General features: G+C 42.2%; 1 protein-coding gene across 2 annotated transcripts in view; it reads right to left on the reverse strand.

Moving 5' to 3' along the window:
- The window catches only part of LOC145348917 (ferroxidase HEPHL1-like), a 98572-nt gene that overhangs the window by 41162 nt on the left and 39463 nt on the right, over nt 1-17947 (reverse strand). For both annotated transcript variants that reach the window (XM_080196992.1, XM_080196991.1), the window contains exons 10-12: nt 13092-13242; nt 8562-8774; nt 7860-8067 (exon numbers count right to left, since the gene is read on the reverse strand). In XM_080196992.1, the coding sequence (XP_080053118.1) occupies nt 7860-8067; nt 8562-8774; nt 13092-13242 (572 nt within the window). The remainder of the gene's footprint in view (nt 1-7859; nt 8068-8561; nt 8775-13091; nt 13243-17947) is intronic.

The following is a 17947-nucleotide window of genomic DNA, read 5'->3' on the forward strand; positions in this document are numbered from 1 at the left end:
CCAATGGCCTTTCATTCTAGAACCATCTGTTCTATGTCTACCCTGTCAGTCCCCTTAAGCATCTTATATATCTCAATTAGATCTCTTATGTTCTTGCAAACTCCAGCGAAATAGGCCTGAACTGATCAAACTCTCTTCATAAGACAAGTTCTTAATCCCTGGAATAAATCTAGTGAACCTTCCCTGAACTGCCTCTAATGCATTTACAGTCTTCCTCAAGAAAGGGGACCAATACTGTTTGCAGTGCCCCAGATGCAGTCTCATCAACGTCCAATGCACACTGCACCTGCGTACTAACTTTCTGCGATTCATGCACAAGGACATCCAGATCCCTCTGCACTGAAGCATTTAGAAGTTTCTATCCATTTAGATAAGGTCCTTTTCATTCTGCTAACCTAAATGTATAACCTCACACTTATCCACATTAAATTCCATCTGCCAAATTTTGGCCCACTCACCTTACCTATTCATATTCATTTGTAAATTTCCTATTTCTGCATTGCAACTTGATTTGCCACCTATTTTAGTATTATCTGAAAATCTGACTCTAGCACATTCTTGCCCTGCATCCAAGTCATTAATGTAGTTTGTAAATAGCTGGGGTCCAATGATGGGATCCCTGTGGCAACCCGCTGGTTACAGCTTACCAACCAGAAAAAGACACATCTATTCCCACTCTCTGCTTCGTGTTGGCTAGCCAATCCTCTATCCAAGCTAACATACTACTCCCAACCCTGTGGAATCTTACTTGTGTATTAACCTTTTGCGTGACACCGTATTAATTGCCTTCTGAAAGTCCAGATACGCTACACCTACAGGACCTCCATTATCCACTTTGCTTGTTGCATCTTTGAAGATCTCTAGCAAATTACTCAAACCTGACTAACTCTTCATAAAATAATGTTGATTCTTTTGGATTGTGCTTTGACTTTCCAAATGTCCCTTGATTACTTCCTTAACAATGGATTGTAACAGATTCCCAACTACAGACATTAAACTAACTGGTCTATAATTTCCTATTTTCTGCCTTTCTCCTTTGTTAAACAGAGGTATTACATTAGCCTTTTTCCAATCTACTGGAACATTTCCAGAATCCAGGGAATTTTGAAATATTATAACCAATGTCTCCACTATCTCTGCTGCCACTTCTGTGTTCCCCGCTATTAACTCCCCAGTCTCATTGTCTATGGGACCTATAATGGCTTTAGCTACTATCTTCCTTTTCATAGACTTATAGAATCTTTTTCTACTGTATTTATATTTTTCACTTGATTTCTTTCATAATTTACCTTTGTTCTTGTTATTACTTTTTTAGTAACCCTCTGTTGGTCTTTAAAAGTTTCCCAATCCTCTAGCCTGCCACTGACCTTTTCAACGTGTCTTAGTTTTTGCCTTATGTTATCTTTAATCTCCTTGCTCAGCCACAGTTGTATTTTCCTCCTCTTGCAATCTTTCTTCCTCTCTGGAATATATTTTAGTTGGGAGGAATTGAGTATCTCCCTAAATATCTACTACTGTTCATGAATAGTTCTATTTTTTAGTCTTTCTGTCCAGTCCACCAGGGCCAAGTCTATCGTCATACTAATAAACTCGGTTTAACACCAGAGCACGATTGTGGGATTCAGGTTTATTGCCCTCAAACTGAATTTGAAATTCAAGTATGCAATGATCACTCTTTACTACAAAATCATTAACACCATTTCTCTACTCAATACTAAATCCAAAACAGACTGATCCCTAGTTAGTTTGGCAATATATTTTTCCGAGAAGCAATCACTAATACATTCTATGAACTCTCCCTCGAGGCTACCCGTGCCAATTTGATTCCAGTCCATATGCATATTAAAATCACACCGTTCTTACAAGCCCCTTGTACTTCCTGGTTTATATTATGTCCAAATGTAGAACTACTATTAAAGGACCAATAGATTACTCACATCAGGGACTTCTTTCCCTTGCTCTTATTTCTACCCAGACTGATTCTACATTTTGCTCTCCAACGCCAATAATATTTCTCATTCCAGCATTGGTCCCTTTCTTTACCAACTAAGCTACACCACCTCATTTTCCTTTTTGTCTACCTTTCCAAAATACTGAGTAACCTTGGATATTCAACTCCGAGATCTGGTCTCCTTGTAACCATGTCTCAGTAATCACCACCAAGTCATACCCCCTTGTCTCTATTTATGCTGCTAACTTATTAATTTTATTCTGAATGTTAAACACATTCAGATACAAACCCTTTTAAGTTTGTCCTATTATTAATTTTCCCGACTCTTGTATGATTTCCTGGTTTTGTATGGTGTTCACAGGCTCTGTCCCTTCTTTTCATGATCTGGTAACAGTTAGCTTCATTTTTAACCTTATCATATTTTAAATTTTTATGCAGTTGAATCCCCACCCCACTACTTAGCTTAAAGCCCTAACTACAGCTCTATTTATTCAATTTGCTAGAATGCTGGTCCCAGTATGATTCAAGTGGAGCCCGTCTTAATGGAATAGCTCCCTCTTTCCCCAGTACTGGTGTAGAAGTCCCATGAGCGCAAACCCATTTCTCCCACACCAACCTCTGAGCCACACATTTACCTCTTTAATCTTATTGAGCCCATGCCAATTATCCTGTGGCTCAGGTTGTAATCTGGAGATTAGTATCTTTATGGTCCTGCTTTTTAATTTAGCACCTAGCTGCTCATATTCCATCAGCAGAATTTCTTTCTTCATTCTACCTATATTGCTGGTATCTAAATGGACCACAATAACTGGATTTTCCCCTCCCACTTTATCTTCCTTTGCAGCCCAGATGAGATATGGGGATTGTGGCATGTGATGAACACATTGCCATTCACTGAACTGCAGGCAGTGAACTGAATGAGCTGTCTGCTGATTTGGCTGATTATTGTGTTGCAGTCACAAGACTTGCAATGTTCATTTACTGATCAGCAGTGGACCTGATATCACGAGTGGCCAATGCTACTTAAAGGGAGCCTGCATCTATTAAAGGGGAAGTGGATTGTGGGTGTAAGAAGTGGTTGGAAGTCATTTGTGAAATTAATCTGTACTCTAATACTTCGAAGAATGTGATAAGAACGTGCACCATGATTTACTATTGAATTGGAGAAATGGAGAGGAAAAAGGGACATCCTCTATTTATGAGGATACAGGAAGTTCTCAAGACATGTAATGAGGAAACAGTTGGAGGAAAGTGATGGATGACAATGCCAGGAGTGTATCCCTAGAAACCCTGATACTGTGCAGGAAGAGGTTTAATGATCTGATAAGTTTGTCAAGGAGTGTTCAATTTTCAAATGCTGTATTCTACTGGCTGCACCCATAGCCTTATCAACTGTCGAATTAATTACACCCTCATACTTCCAGCTTCTTCATCAATGATCCGACTTTCATCATAGCATCATAACAACCTTTATCAATCTGTATTTCACTCAGTTCAAAGGCTTTATCTCACCCTAATATACCAAATACTGTCACAAACCTCACACACACACCCCACACATTGGCAACTATACAAGCAGCACAGTCACATCACCCAAACAGATTGCAGGAGTACACAGAGGTACTTCCCTCTTTCTTGAAGGAGAAGACGATGAACAGCAGCAAGAAACTGTGATTATACAGGAGCCAGGGTGGAAACATCTGTACAGGAGGAGAAGGGTGCTGTCTAGTTCTGCTGGAGAAATCTCAGATGAAGGCTTTGATCATGGTACAGGAGAGGTTTGGTGAGTGCATTTAGCCAAATGCTTGGCAAACTGGGGCATCTGCTAGAAATCTTGTTCATGCTGTCAGAGAGCTTGGAAAAGTCCAGCACAAGCTTACTGCAAGGATTTTGTGCAGAACTTTGAACAATCCCACTGACAATGTGAGCGAGACAGTCTAGTGGCTGGGCAAGAACAGTGGCGCTGAAGGCATCAATAAGAAGTGTGAGGCATGTCAAGAGCATTTGCTAAGCCAGTACAAAGTATCATTGATTTCTCATGAATTTCCTATCCATCCTTGGTCCAAAATTGCGTCCAACCTCTTTCATGTCAGTGGCACTGACTTCATCATCATCGCCAACTACTTTACCAAGCACTCCATTATTTGACAATTGCACAATGCATCAAACACATCTGTCATGCCATTCAAAGTGCCATTCTCAGTTTATTCAGTGTGCATGGAGGGATCATTCTGGATGGTTCACAATTTATTGGTGACTTTTTTGAATATATGTGTGAGAAGTGGAATATCTCCTCCTTATTACCCAGTTCTAACAATCCAGCAGAACAACAAATTTGCATGGTGAATTCTTTAATTTTCAAACGTAGACTGACCAAGCAAGAACATTGTAATGTTACATCTGAGGGTGACACCTTTAAGTGCATCTAGTTTAGCTAGTTTACCATTGGCAGAACTCATGTTTGGTAGACCAGTGAGTACCAATTTACCTACACCTACCTATTTCATACTCTCAGAAACCAAACAGCAACTTTTTAAGCTAAAGCGATGACCAATGTGCACAATAGAAATACAGATACAGAATTGTCAAGTTTACAGTTAGGACAACAAATTGACATCCTAGATGCTACAGTGGCAGCCAGCCAAGGTGATGAGGGTTGTTCAGAACCAGGTACCTATGAAGTTATTATACACAAAGGCGCAATGGTGAGGTGTAACCAATGACAAGTCAGGTCTATTCCTGATTTGGTCCTGTTGCAGAGGACAAGATCCCAGATGAAACCAGGAACAACATCTAAGAATGATATTTTTTGTGATCATTGTGAACAATTAAAGATTCCTCCAGACAAGATAATTATTACAAGAACTAGACATATCTGCAGATTATCTCAGTGCTTTCTAGACTCCTAGATTCATTAGCTCTATACACTTACATAATGGTAACTAAACATGAATATGTATTTTAAATAGCTGTACTTCTTTGGAAGAGGAAAATTTCCTTAAAGAGAAAGGGTGAAGTTGTAATATGCCTTTAGGAGATAGCATGATATTACTGGAATGGATGTGTGTCAAGCGCTCCCGTCTTAGTTTAGGTTTTGCTTGTGAATAGACACAGCACTGTTCTGATGTCTTTAACATCTCTACCTTTGTATAAATATTGTCATGTGCCTAGTCTTAATAATGAACCCATAAAGTGTCCCTTAAGAGTGATTGTTGCCTATATATCATTATTAAAACCATGTCACAAAACCACTTGGAAGAAGCAACTTCTTTGCCCAGCCACCTGCTTCACCCCAACCACTCCAAGACACTTCTCTATGCTTCTGGGACTTACAGCTTCAACTTCCTTAATATTCTCTAGATTAAAATCCTAAACACCTCATATAGATTTCAACTCATCCAGAACTTCACCAACCACATTCTAATCCTCAAAGTCCTACTCATTCATCACCTTTGTCCTCTCTAAATATGACAACTCCCCTCCAAGCCAATGGTTCTAAAAGGTTCTTCTGCATTTAAAAGTTCTTGCATGGCTCCCATCCACCTTACCTATACAACCTCCTCCAGTGCTAATATTTAGTCTTTGGGCTTCTTACACATATTCCATTCTATCTGTCCTATCTACTGGTAGAAAGGCTTTTAAGCTGCTTCGTCTTACACTCTGTAACTCTCTCCTTTGTCCCTCCATTTTCTGTCACTCTCCACTTTCAAAAGCTTTCTTAATACTCAATATTGTAAACAATCTTTTGGTCATTTCTCTCAACTCTTCCTCTATTCTTCAGCATCTCTTTTCTCTCTGCAAACCAACTTCAAACATAGGGACATATGAACATAAGAATAGGAGCTGGAGTAGGTCATACAGTCCTTCAAGCCTACTCTGTCATACAATAAGATTATGACTAATCTTCTAATTCACCTTCACTATCTCTTAATACTTGATCTCCTTAGTATTCAAAAATCTTTGGAATGCTGTTGTTGTACATTGTAAGAACTGACCATTTTATTATACTGTCCTCTCTGCTGCTCTCTCTCTTAGGGAGGTGCAAATAAAATTAGTTCAAGAATGGCTATTTTCTGTTCATCATGTGTTAGTCTTACACAGTGCAATACACAGCAGAAAGATGGCAAGGAGAGTGGGATGTCATTTTCTTTTACATGCCATTTAAGAAATAAAGGACTGAAGAATGGTGCGTCACATTTTGGAACTTCTATATCTGAATTTAAGGAATTCTGAGCAATTTGAAATATTGCATGATGTGCACATTGTAATTAGGCACACAGCGAGTCAGCATGGTCATTGAAAAAGATGGCACAGAAGACATATCTGGGAACAAAGGAGGAATTCAATCCTAACAAAGAGAATTGATGTAATTATGAACAAAGGTTATGCATCTGGCTGAACTGACATGAAATAGGAGATGAGGATAAAGTAAATGTTTTCCTCAACATAATGGAACCAGAGAAGATGGTGTCTAACCAATGTGGGGCAGCACGGTGGCACAATGATTAACACAGCTGCCTCACAGCGCCAAGGATACGGATTCAATTCCTGGCTTGGGTCACTGTCTGTGTGGAGTCAGAAAATTCTCCTCGTGTTTACGGGTGCTTTCCATCTTTAAAGATAGAACTTGGACTCTCGTCAATTTCACCATTCCCCCATCATTGCACTCATTGGTTTAATTCTCAACCAGGTGCTCCGGTTTCCTTCCATTGTCCAATAGATGTGCTGGTTAGGTGCATTGGTCGTGCTAAATTCTCCCTCAGTGTACCCGAGCAGGTGCCGGAGTGTGGTGACTAGGGGATTTTCACAGTAACTTCACTGCAGTGTTAATGTAAGCCTACTTATGACACTAATAAATAAAGTTTAAAAAATAATACTGAAGTGCTATGGACTCTTTTCAAATTTATGAGATTCTGAATTCACATTATGAAATGAAATTGTACTAACAGATATATTCTGACAAAGGAAGCAGTTGCCAGGGAGATTGTTGCAGATTACATTCTCAACTTAAAGAAACTCTTTCATCACGGGCAATATGTGCAAGCTTAGAAATCAATCTTAGAGAGGCTTTAACAGACTAAGTTTTGAGCAATGACATTAACCTGATGTTGGAGGAGGTCATCTTGGAGGGGGTCTGTGATGAAGCCACAGCCATGGAAATGGTAGGAAGAGATAGCTGCATGTTATAAAAGGAGTTCTTATCCTGAGCTGGTAGGGAAGATACACTAGATTTTTGCAATGTCCAAGCCATGGCAGCCACTGTCACAGTTTCAGATTCAGAAATTTAGATGTTACCGTTACCATGGCAACAACTACCATTGGGAAATGCCCCAATTTCCAGTCAAAGTGCTATGCCAGTCAGAAAGTCGATCACATTCAGACAACATGCAGCAACAGAGGAAAACAGTAATATTCCAGGTTGTGGTAAAGCTCCAGGTGGCAGACATGCACCAGTTTGAGATTGTGGTGGACCTAAAGCTAGTTCAGGAGCCTGGGTATCCTCAAATGTGCATATGATTAATGTGGAAACAGAAGTTGATGTTATAGAAGAAGATCAAGAGCTGTACTCAGTCAGAGAACAAGAAACAAAATGTAAAAGATGAGAGTCATAAAGTGGAAGGTATAATTAAAACACCCACAGTAGAAATGAAAATCAGAGATTTACTTTCATCATTGATTCAACTGTAGGCAGGCATTATTGAATTAACTTTATTTATGCTTCACCAACTAAGCGGGCAGCAGAGAAGGCAAAATAAGAATTGCTCTTGTAATATAATACATTTTTCTAGAATACTTTCAACCATTGAACATCCACTTTCTGGGGTAGAGAATTCTAAACTTTTGCAACTCTTTAACTATTTGAGATCCCTATTTCTCTTGAAATAAATGAATGAAAGTTTAGCATCACCTGTCCTCTTTGGTTGCATTGTGCCTTTCCAGTTCCCAGCTCCTGTCAGGAGAATAGTCCCATTCAATCTCCACTGCAGCAATGTAGTATGTTCGGGTTGTCTGGTACACCTGGCCCGGGATACTTTTATTGCAGTTTCTAACATGATACATTTGTTTCATTCCACCCATATAGTGATCAGCTGTTCGGCAGATGACCTTAAAGGTACCTGAGTTAAACATTTTAATTCACATTTTTTAAAATAGTTTAACTGCAATGAACTTGAAACGAATAGCCTTATTAATCTTTAAAAGTTAGAATTTGGACTCTAGTCAATTTCACCATTCCCCCATCGCTACACTCACTGGTTTAATTCTCAAAATAGTCATTCTGCAGAACACAATTTTGTCTCAAACACAGTTAAACTTTCAGCTATATTCTGATCTTAGATTTGAGGTCATAGCCTAGAAAATTTTTACACAAAGCAATCAGAGGTGTGCAGTGTAAAGGAGACCCATTCACTATAACGTACCTGTACTGGACCTTTGCAAATGAAATCCAGAACTAATTACATTGCCCTGGTTCTTTTCACACGCAACAAGATTTATTTCTGTTTGAAATATTTACCTAATTATCCCTTACATTATTAAGTTAAAAGCAGCTGGATCAACAGTGAGTGTGTTAGCACAGGAGGCAAAAGGAGGAAGAGGGAAGAACTCATACCAGTATCATCTGGCTGCATGAAGACTGTTGCAGAAGTATGGGGAAACACACTGAATATATCACGGGTGCTCCCTCTCACATGGATTGTGTTGCCTTGAAAGTAAATTCCATGCATGTCGATTTCAGTGCCAAGTCCAATCAAATGCCATGAAACTTTGTCACCTATGCACATCTCCAGTCCAGGCAAGTTACCAAACATGTAACCATTAATGGCTAGAAAATGAATATTATAGTTGTATTATTACACAGCAAAAAAGAAAATTACTTATTTACTACTTTAAACATTTACCATCAAATATCATGCAGGTGTTGTTGTGGCTTGGTGAGTTCACGTAATGCATTAGAATAATAGGAACATTGCCACAAGTATTTATGATGCTTCTCATGGTATGAGAGAGAAGGAAAATGGGCACTTTGGTCATCTTAGGAAAGGAGAACTCTGCCCAAACTGGAAACAAGCACTCCTGAAATTATTGCCACTTCCCAAAATTCACCTTTTCCTAAACATGTAACTTCAATACTGTAACCTTGCCTATCAATCTTCCTCACGCGGTTTTTATAGATTTAGCTGACAGCCTGAGAAGACTTGACGTTACACATGTCCAAGCCAGTGCTGAACAGTGAGGCAGCAGAGTGTTACATTGTAAATCAAACCCGGAGAATACAAGCCTGAGGGGGTCATGATCAGTTCTGCAGCTGTTCAAACCACGTCAGCAGCACATTCCGGCACACAAACCTTATAGAAACATTGGAAGCAATGCAGAGGACAGTCAGAAGATTGATGCCTAGAATGATAAATGAAAAGAGTGGAGAAAATTTGGCTTCTTATCCCAGAAAGGAGGATATAACAGAAAGGCATTCTGAAATGATGATCTTAAGACTAGTGAGGAAATTAAAAAGATAAATCAGGAATATTATTTTAGAGTAGAACAAGGGGGCTGTAAATAAACTAAAGGCTTGCTTTTGTACAGCGCTTTGCATAACCTCAGGATACCTCAAACCACATTGTTGCCAATGAAGAGAGGTAGAAAAGTAAATTATGGAGGGGGCATAAGGAGGCTACAAGATAGATTCAGTGAGTGGTCAAAGATCTGGCAATTGGAGTATAATGTGGGAAAGTACGAAGGTCTTTTTTGGCAGGAAGAATAATAAGGTTCCAGAAACACAAAGGATTCCCAATCCATTCATGTGCAATTAGTGTCAAACCCATCATGTCAGTGAATCCCCCCTGTCCTGGCAACAATCACAATGCCTTCTTCCTAATTTTCAGCCATTTTCAGCTCACTAAGAAGAAGTAATCAGTTTTTGTGTGGAGACGAGGGATAAGCCCTCAACATGTGACCGATTACCCTTCCCCTCCTCTCCATTACTTGACAATGTGAGAATGGGTTGATAATAAGAGCCATGCTGTCACCACAACAGTATGGAGTGAGGCCACCAGCATTCTTAATCTACACTTCAATGGCCTGGACTGCTCAGAGCGACCCCACTTCACTCTCCATGTTTGTTATGGCCTGTTGTGGCAGCCACTATATCGCAATTATGACAGCATGGCCATTTTCACCAGGCACCCAGTGGCTATCTCAAGGGGCCTATTCCCCCTCGAAAGGCCGACAGCAGAGTGTTGAGCAGGCTACAGTGCATGCTTTGATTTGTCAGCAGGGAGTTCAGTGCATCGCTGACCTTCTAATCGGAGGCTTCCTCAATCACCCCACCCGTCCTACTGCCAGCTTCCCCATCTGATCCCCACTCCGCCCCCCCCTCCCCAAACCAGTCCCAATCACCAGCTACAGACCACCCCTCCCACCACCATAGCCAGCCTGCCCCTAACCACCCCACTAGCCAGCCTGGCCACTCCTCCCCATGGGCAACCCCAATCGCTCCCTTCCTCTCTCCTCCACCAATCCCTAAGGCAGAGTGGCAGCGGTTCCCCAACTACCAGCATCAATTAGCCTGGTGTCCAGTGGGCAGTGCCAGGGCACCAGGCTGGCACTACCCAAGGGGTACTCCCCTTGTCCCCAGCCGCCTGGGAGGGCCTCAAGGGCCTCTGTCCCTGCCAGCATAGTGATCAGGCTTGGTCCTTGCTGATGGGGACTAGCTTTAATCCCCGCTGGTGGGAACCTTTCCCGGCAGGGAGGGGGGAACATTAGTGAGCCTGGAGACTACCATCCCAGGCTTGCTAATGAATGAGATTTCCATTTGGTGGTCAGTTTCACGCTTATTTCTGACATGAAACTGAGTATGTTATAAAAAAGGGCCTGGGAAAGTTGTGACTGGCCAGATGACTGGCCGCAATTCCTGCTACAGGGCCCCCACTGACATTTCGGGCTTGCTGAACTACGGGCTGGGAAAATTACACCCATATCAAATTAAACAAAAAATGAACAAGACCCCATTTTCTATTTTGTTAATAGCTGTCCTGTGGTGCATTTACCTGGTGCTCCTCCAAAATGCCATCCCAGTGACTGCAGTATCTTTGAGCTAGTGGAAGGCTGCTGTCTCTCAATGTGGAGACGCGGAGACTGCAGACTGCCTTGCAGGATGCACTGCAGAAGCTCTTGGACTTGAGCACCTGGCTTTAGACTGGCACAGGTGGCAGCAACATCCACTGGCTGGCTGACGGGCAACAGCAAGGGCATTGACGGAGTGGCAGTGACTGGAAGATGAATGCCTTCATTCCGAGGACAGTGGGTTCGTGCTGTGGAGTGCACCCAGGATGGCACCTCAGAAATCTGAGTAGGACATTCTGTAGGAGCCTGCACAGCCCCTCTGCCGATGGGTATTCATAGCCATAAAGGCACAAGTGTGAATCTGCAGGGCAGAAACTGTGGGCCTAACAATATCAATCTACTGCAGCATTGAGAGGTTTGTGGCTTCCACTTGTGCTGATGTGAAAGCTGAGCCTGCGGCCTTCAGATGTTGCGTCACAGTTAGCTTCACAATTGTCATCATGGAGTAGGCCACCACTGTCTAAGCTGGTGGCTGCAAGGGTCAGATCAAACGACTATGTTTCTGTATCAGTGCCTTGCTGTTTGCTCTCTCTCCTCCTCCTGGCGCTGTTGTGGTAGGCAATAGTTCTTAGGAATCTGAAAGCAGAAAATCAAAAGGGAAGGGAGAGTGCAGTCCACCGGTTGCAGCTTGCTCCTCACAAATGAAGGTTGGATGAGGAGATCCTGCTTTGAAAAGGGGCATAAACAGGGACATACTATCATCCTCAATGTTTTCAGTGACACCGGACACAATGGTGTCATAGTTGGCCCCACAATGTGGTGAACCAACATGTCCATGGGATTCAGGAGATGCCACAGGTTCTGCTCTGTTCCCTTCTGTTATGGCCATCTTCTTCGAGAGAAAGCAAAATGTGAGTGATTGTGCCATACTGCATTCGGGGGACACAGGCCCAGCTCATGCAGGTGAAGATGAGAATTGAGACTGACACTCTGTGCTAACAAGGACAGCAACCACAGAGAGGAGGGAAAATAGTGAAGAGGCCCATTCAGATATACACAGTATATCTATTAGATACAGTCAGAAACACAATGGTGGGGTTCTTGGTGATCTGCATCTCATGATGTGCAGGTGAACCATGAACATGACATTTACCAGCATTCTCTCCACCATTTCTCTTTACTTTAATCTGGATGGTAACTTACAACTACATTGGACGATGGCAACCTTCCAATGCCCATTTTCATGCGTAAACCTAAACATGCCGTACCAGCACATTATTTTGCAGTATGGCATGGAGGGGGAGAGATTGCAGCCAAACCACACAGTGAACTCACCTCTACAATCAAACATGGACCACTGGAAAGCCATCACATGTACATCTATTCCGTCCTTCCACTTACCCAGAGACACAGAAGTCAACTGAAGCATTCCAACTGTTATGTGTGGCTGAGATCAATTAACTTAACAAGGTCAAGGAACCAACCAAGAATCACAGAGCCTGTATGGATTGCTAGCACTCCTTTAGGGACAGTCACCCATTGAGTGACTGGGGAGAAATGTCTGGTTTCAAAAAGGTGTTTCCTCTTACATCAGCAACATTCCCAATCAACAGAAAATTCCCCAGGATTACAAAAGGCTCATGAATACCACTTTGAATACATTCAAGCTTGTGAACAAATAGCCTTACTGCCTTCATTCTTTGGCAGACAAGGTAAATAGTCTCACAACACCAGGTTAAAGTCCAACAGGTTTATTTGGTAGCTCGAGCCTTTGGAGTGTTGCCCCTTCATCAGGTGAGTCACATGGTGTTGTGAGACTAGTTACTGTGCCTCTAGTTACTGCCTACCCCAGTCCAACACCAACAACTCCACATCCTGGCAGACAAGTTAAGGGTTTCCTAGCGCGCAGTACTGGTGCAGTACTGTACTGCATAGGGAAACATTGAGAATCCTCAATAAAAACATCTTCAAACCCAAACCACTTAAAGTTTAGGTTTTTACCAGTTGTGCATTACTGATGTGGCAATGCCCCAGCTTAGTGTTCAAACACAACAACCATATCTCCATGATGGTCACGCACCATGCATTTTGTTTGACTCTTGAAATTCCTCATCCTCTGGATTGACGTTGGAAGTATTTTGAATGAATGTCTCCATATTTCTTGAAAGATACCAGCTAAGATTCTCATCAAACACTGTATATAGCAAGTAAAACTCCTGGTCAATGTCTTTCTGCAAATAAAAAATAGACATCTCATTCGTTGGAAGAGTACTTTCAAACAGAAACATTTACTTATTTGGTATCACTCCAAATCTGAAAGCCAACTGAATTCCAGCATATCTGTGACTTTAATAATGATTAAAGACCTGGGGAGCGATGAGGTGAATTGCAGGAAAAGCCAGTGGAGTTATGAATTCAGTTTCAACAGAGCGGCAAACGGCTATGTTCAGATCTATTCCACTGGCAAATAATTCTGGTTTATTTGTAGCAATAAAACAGAAACTGAATCAAGGTGATGGACCATGGCTGCTAATATTGCGAGGGTAAAGGGGCTGAAAGCAAATAGTTAATGATCTGAGTTTAGGTTCACTAACTCAATTTTGTGAAATCCCTACCCAAGGCAAGTTCTTGGTGATTATTCGCCAAGGTAAAATGCCATGACTCTTTTTTATTGGTAAGGTGCTAAGTCTACCTCAGCCAGAACAGGGATCGAACTCCATTCTTTTGCCATTAATCCAATCGACGTGCTTGCCATCTAACCTAACTAGCTACCAGATTTAATAATGCACAACAAAAAAGCATAATGATTATCAGATACACAATACAACATTCCCTATTCTAAACTTCATACTGTGCAAAGATTAATGGAATTACTTGGTCCCACAGAAGGAATTATTAATAATTATAATGTTCTGAAGGAAACAAACAAGCTCCATGGCTTTCATGTTCTTTGGCAATGTTTTTTTTAAATTAAGAATACATATACACAATAATTAATCACAGCAACTTTACTAATTTCTGCAATGAGCTCGCTGAATACTATATTTAAATTGCTTATTTGCTATCACTGTATATAATGATGCACACTCACAGACTTTGTCAGAAACACAAAGGCTATTTATTAACATGGAAAAACTGTACAGAAGATGCTCCTCCCCTGGGGTGATTACCCACCCTCAGTCCCAACTGGTCCCTCAAATCAGCTGACCCTCATCTATTGTGTTGTCCTTAAAGGGACAATTACCATATTGTAAAACATTAATAACACTCAAAATCAACAATACATTTCTTTTATTTCTCCTTCCAGTCTATTGTGTGGAGATGACAATTTATTCAGAACTGAACCCATAGGATGATACTACAAATCATGCATTGAGGGAACATTCCTGCTCCTGTTGGTCATAAAGGCTGTTTTAAATGCAATTACCTTACCCAGCAATTTTTATTTCCTTCTTTCTGTTAGGTTTCCCAAACCCTGGGAGCAAGTTTTATTTTAAATTTCACTCCCAGTTGTACAGAGGGCTCAGGAAAGGTTCGGGATTAGGATAGAGACTATGGTGGGGGGATTTGGGCAAAGGAAAGGACAAGGGGCAGCCGATGGAGAGGCAACAGGTGGAGAGAGAGGTGGCGAGGGATCAGGAGAAGGGCGGCAGTCGGAGTGGCAAGCAGCCGGGAGGGAAGCTCTGAGCAGGATAGCGAAGGTTTGAGAGGGAAATGGCATGCAGCACGGCAGGGGGCCAGGAGAGGGACAGCAAAAGTGGGTGCTGGCGAGAGGGTAGGGGCTGGTGAGGGGGAAGGGGTCGATGAGGGGATGAGGGCGGTGGGGAGGGCCATGAGGAAGCAGCAGATGATGGGTGCACAACAATGAATTAAAGGTGAGAGAAAGGGTGCTTGCGCTGGCTGACGGAGTGGGCATGTACAACTGTTCCAGTGTGGCAGCAGCTAATACAACCTTCCACGAATATATCCTGCACAAATTAACTTATTTAAAATAAACTATTTAACACTTGCCTAATATTCGTACAGAATGAAATTTGGGGGAGTTCTCCCGCCTCCTAACCATGTGTTTCTCGGTGGCAGGAGACAGCGTGCTGTTTGCTGGCACCTGGATTCTCTGGTCCCACTGCTGTCAATGGGATTTCCCAATGACATTTTCCCATGCCACTGAGAAACCCATGGAAGAGAGAGCATTGCCAGGGGGACTGGAGAATTCTCCCCACAGTACAATCACAATAAATGTTTATACATAAACTTTGGTGATTATTTTAAATTATTCTTTATCAGGATGTGAGCATTGTTGGCTGGTCCAGCACTTGTTGCTTATACCTACTTGCCCTTGAGATGGTGGTGAGCTGCCTTCTTGAACCGTTGCAGTTCACCTAGATTATGTATACCCACACTGCTGTTAGGGAGAGTGCTCCAGGAATTTGACCCGTACTAGATGACGAATGGTGATATATTCGATTTGATTTGATTTATTATTGTCATTTGTAATAACATACAGTGAAAAGTATTGTTCCTTGCACACTATACAACCGAAAGATACCATCCACAAAGAAGGAAACCAGAGAGTGCAGAATGTAGTGTTATAGCTAGAGTGTAGAGAAAGATCAACTTAATGCAAGGTAAGTCCATTCAAAAGTCTGGTGGCAGCAGGGAAGAAGCTGTTCTTGAATCGGTTGATGTGTCCTCAGACTTCTGTATGTTTTTCCTGACAGAAGAAGGTGGAAGTGAGAACTTCCAGGGTGAATGGGGTCCTTAATTATGCTGGCTGCTTTACCAAGGCAGTGGGAAGGGACGGGAGGTTGGTTTGCGTGATGGATTGGGCTACATTCACGATCTTTTGTAGTTCCTTGCAGTCTTGGGCAGTGCAGGAGCCATACCAAGCTATGATACAACTAGAAATAACGCTTTCTATGCTGCATCTGTAAAAGTTGGTGAGAGTCATAGCTGACATGCCAGATTTCCTTAGCCTGCTGAGAAAGTACAGGCGTCGCTGGGCATTCTTAACTATAGTGTCAGCATAGGGGGAGAAGGACAGATTGTTGATGATTTGGACATCTAAAAACTTGAAGCTCTCGACCCTTTCTACCTCATCCCCATTGATGTAGACAGGGACATGTTCTTCTTTACGCTTCCTGAGGTCGACGACAATCTCCCTCGCTTTGCTAACATTCAGGGAGAGATTATTGTTGCCGCACCAGTTCACCAGATTCTCTGCCTCATCATTGTTTGAGATCCAACCCACTAAGGTGATGTCATCAGCAAACTTGAAAATTGAATTGGACGGGAATTTGATCACACGTTCATAGGTATATAAGGAGAATAAAAGGGGGCTGAGAACCCAGTCTTGTGGGGCATCGGTGTTGGGAATGATCATGGAAGAGGTGTTGTTGCCTATTCTTTCTGATTGTGGTCTGTGAGTTGGGAAGTTCAGGATCCAGTTGTGGAAGGAAGTGCCGAGGTCCAGGCCACGGAGTTTGGAGGTGAGTTTCATGGCAATAATCGTGTTGAAGGCTGAGCTGTAGTCAATAAATAGGAGTCTGATACAGGTGTCCTTGTTATCTAGCTGTTCCAGGATTGAGTGCAGGGCCAGGGAAATAGCGTCTGCTGTTGACGTGTTGCGGCAATAGGCAAACTAGTGGTTCCAGGTAGTCCGGGAGGCTGAAATTGATTTGTGTCACGATTAATCTTTTGAAGCACTTCATAATGATGGATGTCAGAGCCACCGGCCGATAGTCGTTAAGACACACTATAGCTTTGAGTCAGAATGATGCATCGCCTGTGCATGGTTTGTGGAGTTTCCATTACCTGCTGCTCTTCCCCTTCTAGAAAATCCAGGCTGCAGATTTGAAAGGTGCAAATGATGGAGTTTTGTCATGTTGCTTCAGCACATCTTGTTGATGTACACACTGTTGCCACTGTGTGTCAGTAGTGGCGGGAGTGAATGATTAAGAAGGTGGCTAGGATGTTAATCAAACAGGCTGTTTCATCCGTATTCTTCAAACTTCTACAGTGTTGTCGGAGTTGTACTCATCCAGGCGAATGGAGAGTATTCCATCACGTTCTTGACTTGTGCATTGTAGATGGTGTACAAGCTTTGGAGAATCAGGAGGTGAGTTACTTATTGCAGGATTCCCTGCCTTTGACCTGCTCTTTTAGCCACAGTATTTATATGGCTGGTCCAATTCATTTTTTGGTAAATGGTAATCCCAAAATGTTGATGGTGGGACACTTAGTGATGATCATGCAATTGAATGTCAAGGGACGATGGTTGGATTCTCTCTTGTTAGAGATGGTCATTGCCTGGCACTTTGTGGCACAGAAGTTACTTGCCACTTGTCAGCCCAAGCCTGGATATTGTCCAAGTCTTGCTGCAATTAGATATGGACTACTTCAGTATCTCAGGAGGTGTGAACAGTGCTGAACATTGTGCAATCATCAGCAAACATCCCCACTTACACAAGAGCAAACAAACAAGGAGCAGGAAAAGACCATTCAGTCCCTCAAGCCTGCTCCACCATTTAATAAGGTCACAACTGATCTGATAGTAAACTCAAATCTGCATCTTGCCTACTCCCAAGAACCTATCTACCTCTGCCTTAAAAAAGATTCAAAGAATCTGCTTCTGCCACCTTTTCAGGAAGAGAGTTTCAAAGATCCACAACCCTCAGAAGAAAACTGTCACCTCATCTCTGTTTTAAATGGGTGATCTCTTATTCTTAAACAGTTTTAGATTCCCTCACAAGAGGAAATATCCCCTCCGTCTCCACACTGTCAAGTCACCCCTTACTCTTCTAAACTCCAATGGATACAAGTTTAACTGTCTAACCTTTCTCATAAGACAATCTACTTCTGACCTTGTGATGGAAGGAAGGTCATTGGTGAAGCAGCTGAAGGTGGTTGGGCCCAGGACACTAACCTGCAGCGATGTCC

Source organism: Carcharhinus amblyrhynchos, chromosome 10, assembly GCF_965287045.1.
Source record: "Carcharhinus amblyrhynchos chromosome 10, sCarAmb.v2.hapA, whole genome shotgun sequence".
NCBI lineage: Eukaryota > Metazoa > Chordata > Chondrichthyes > Carcharhiniformes > Carcharhinidae > Carcharhinus > Carcharhinus amblyrhynchos.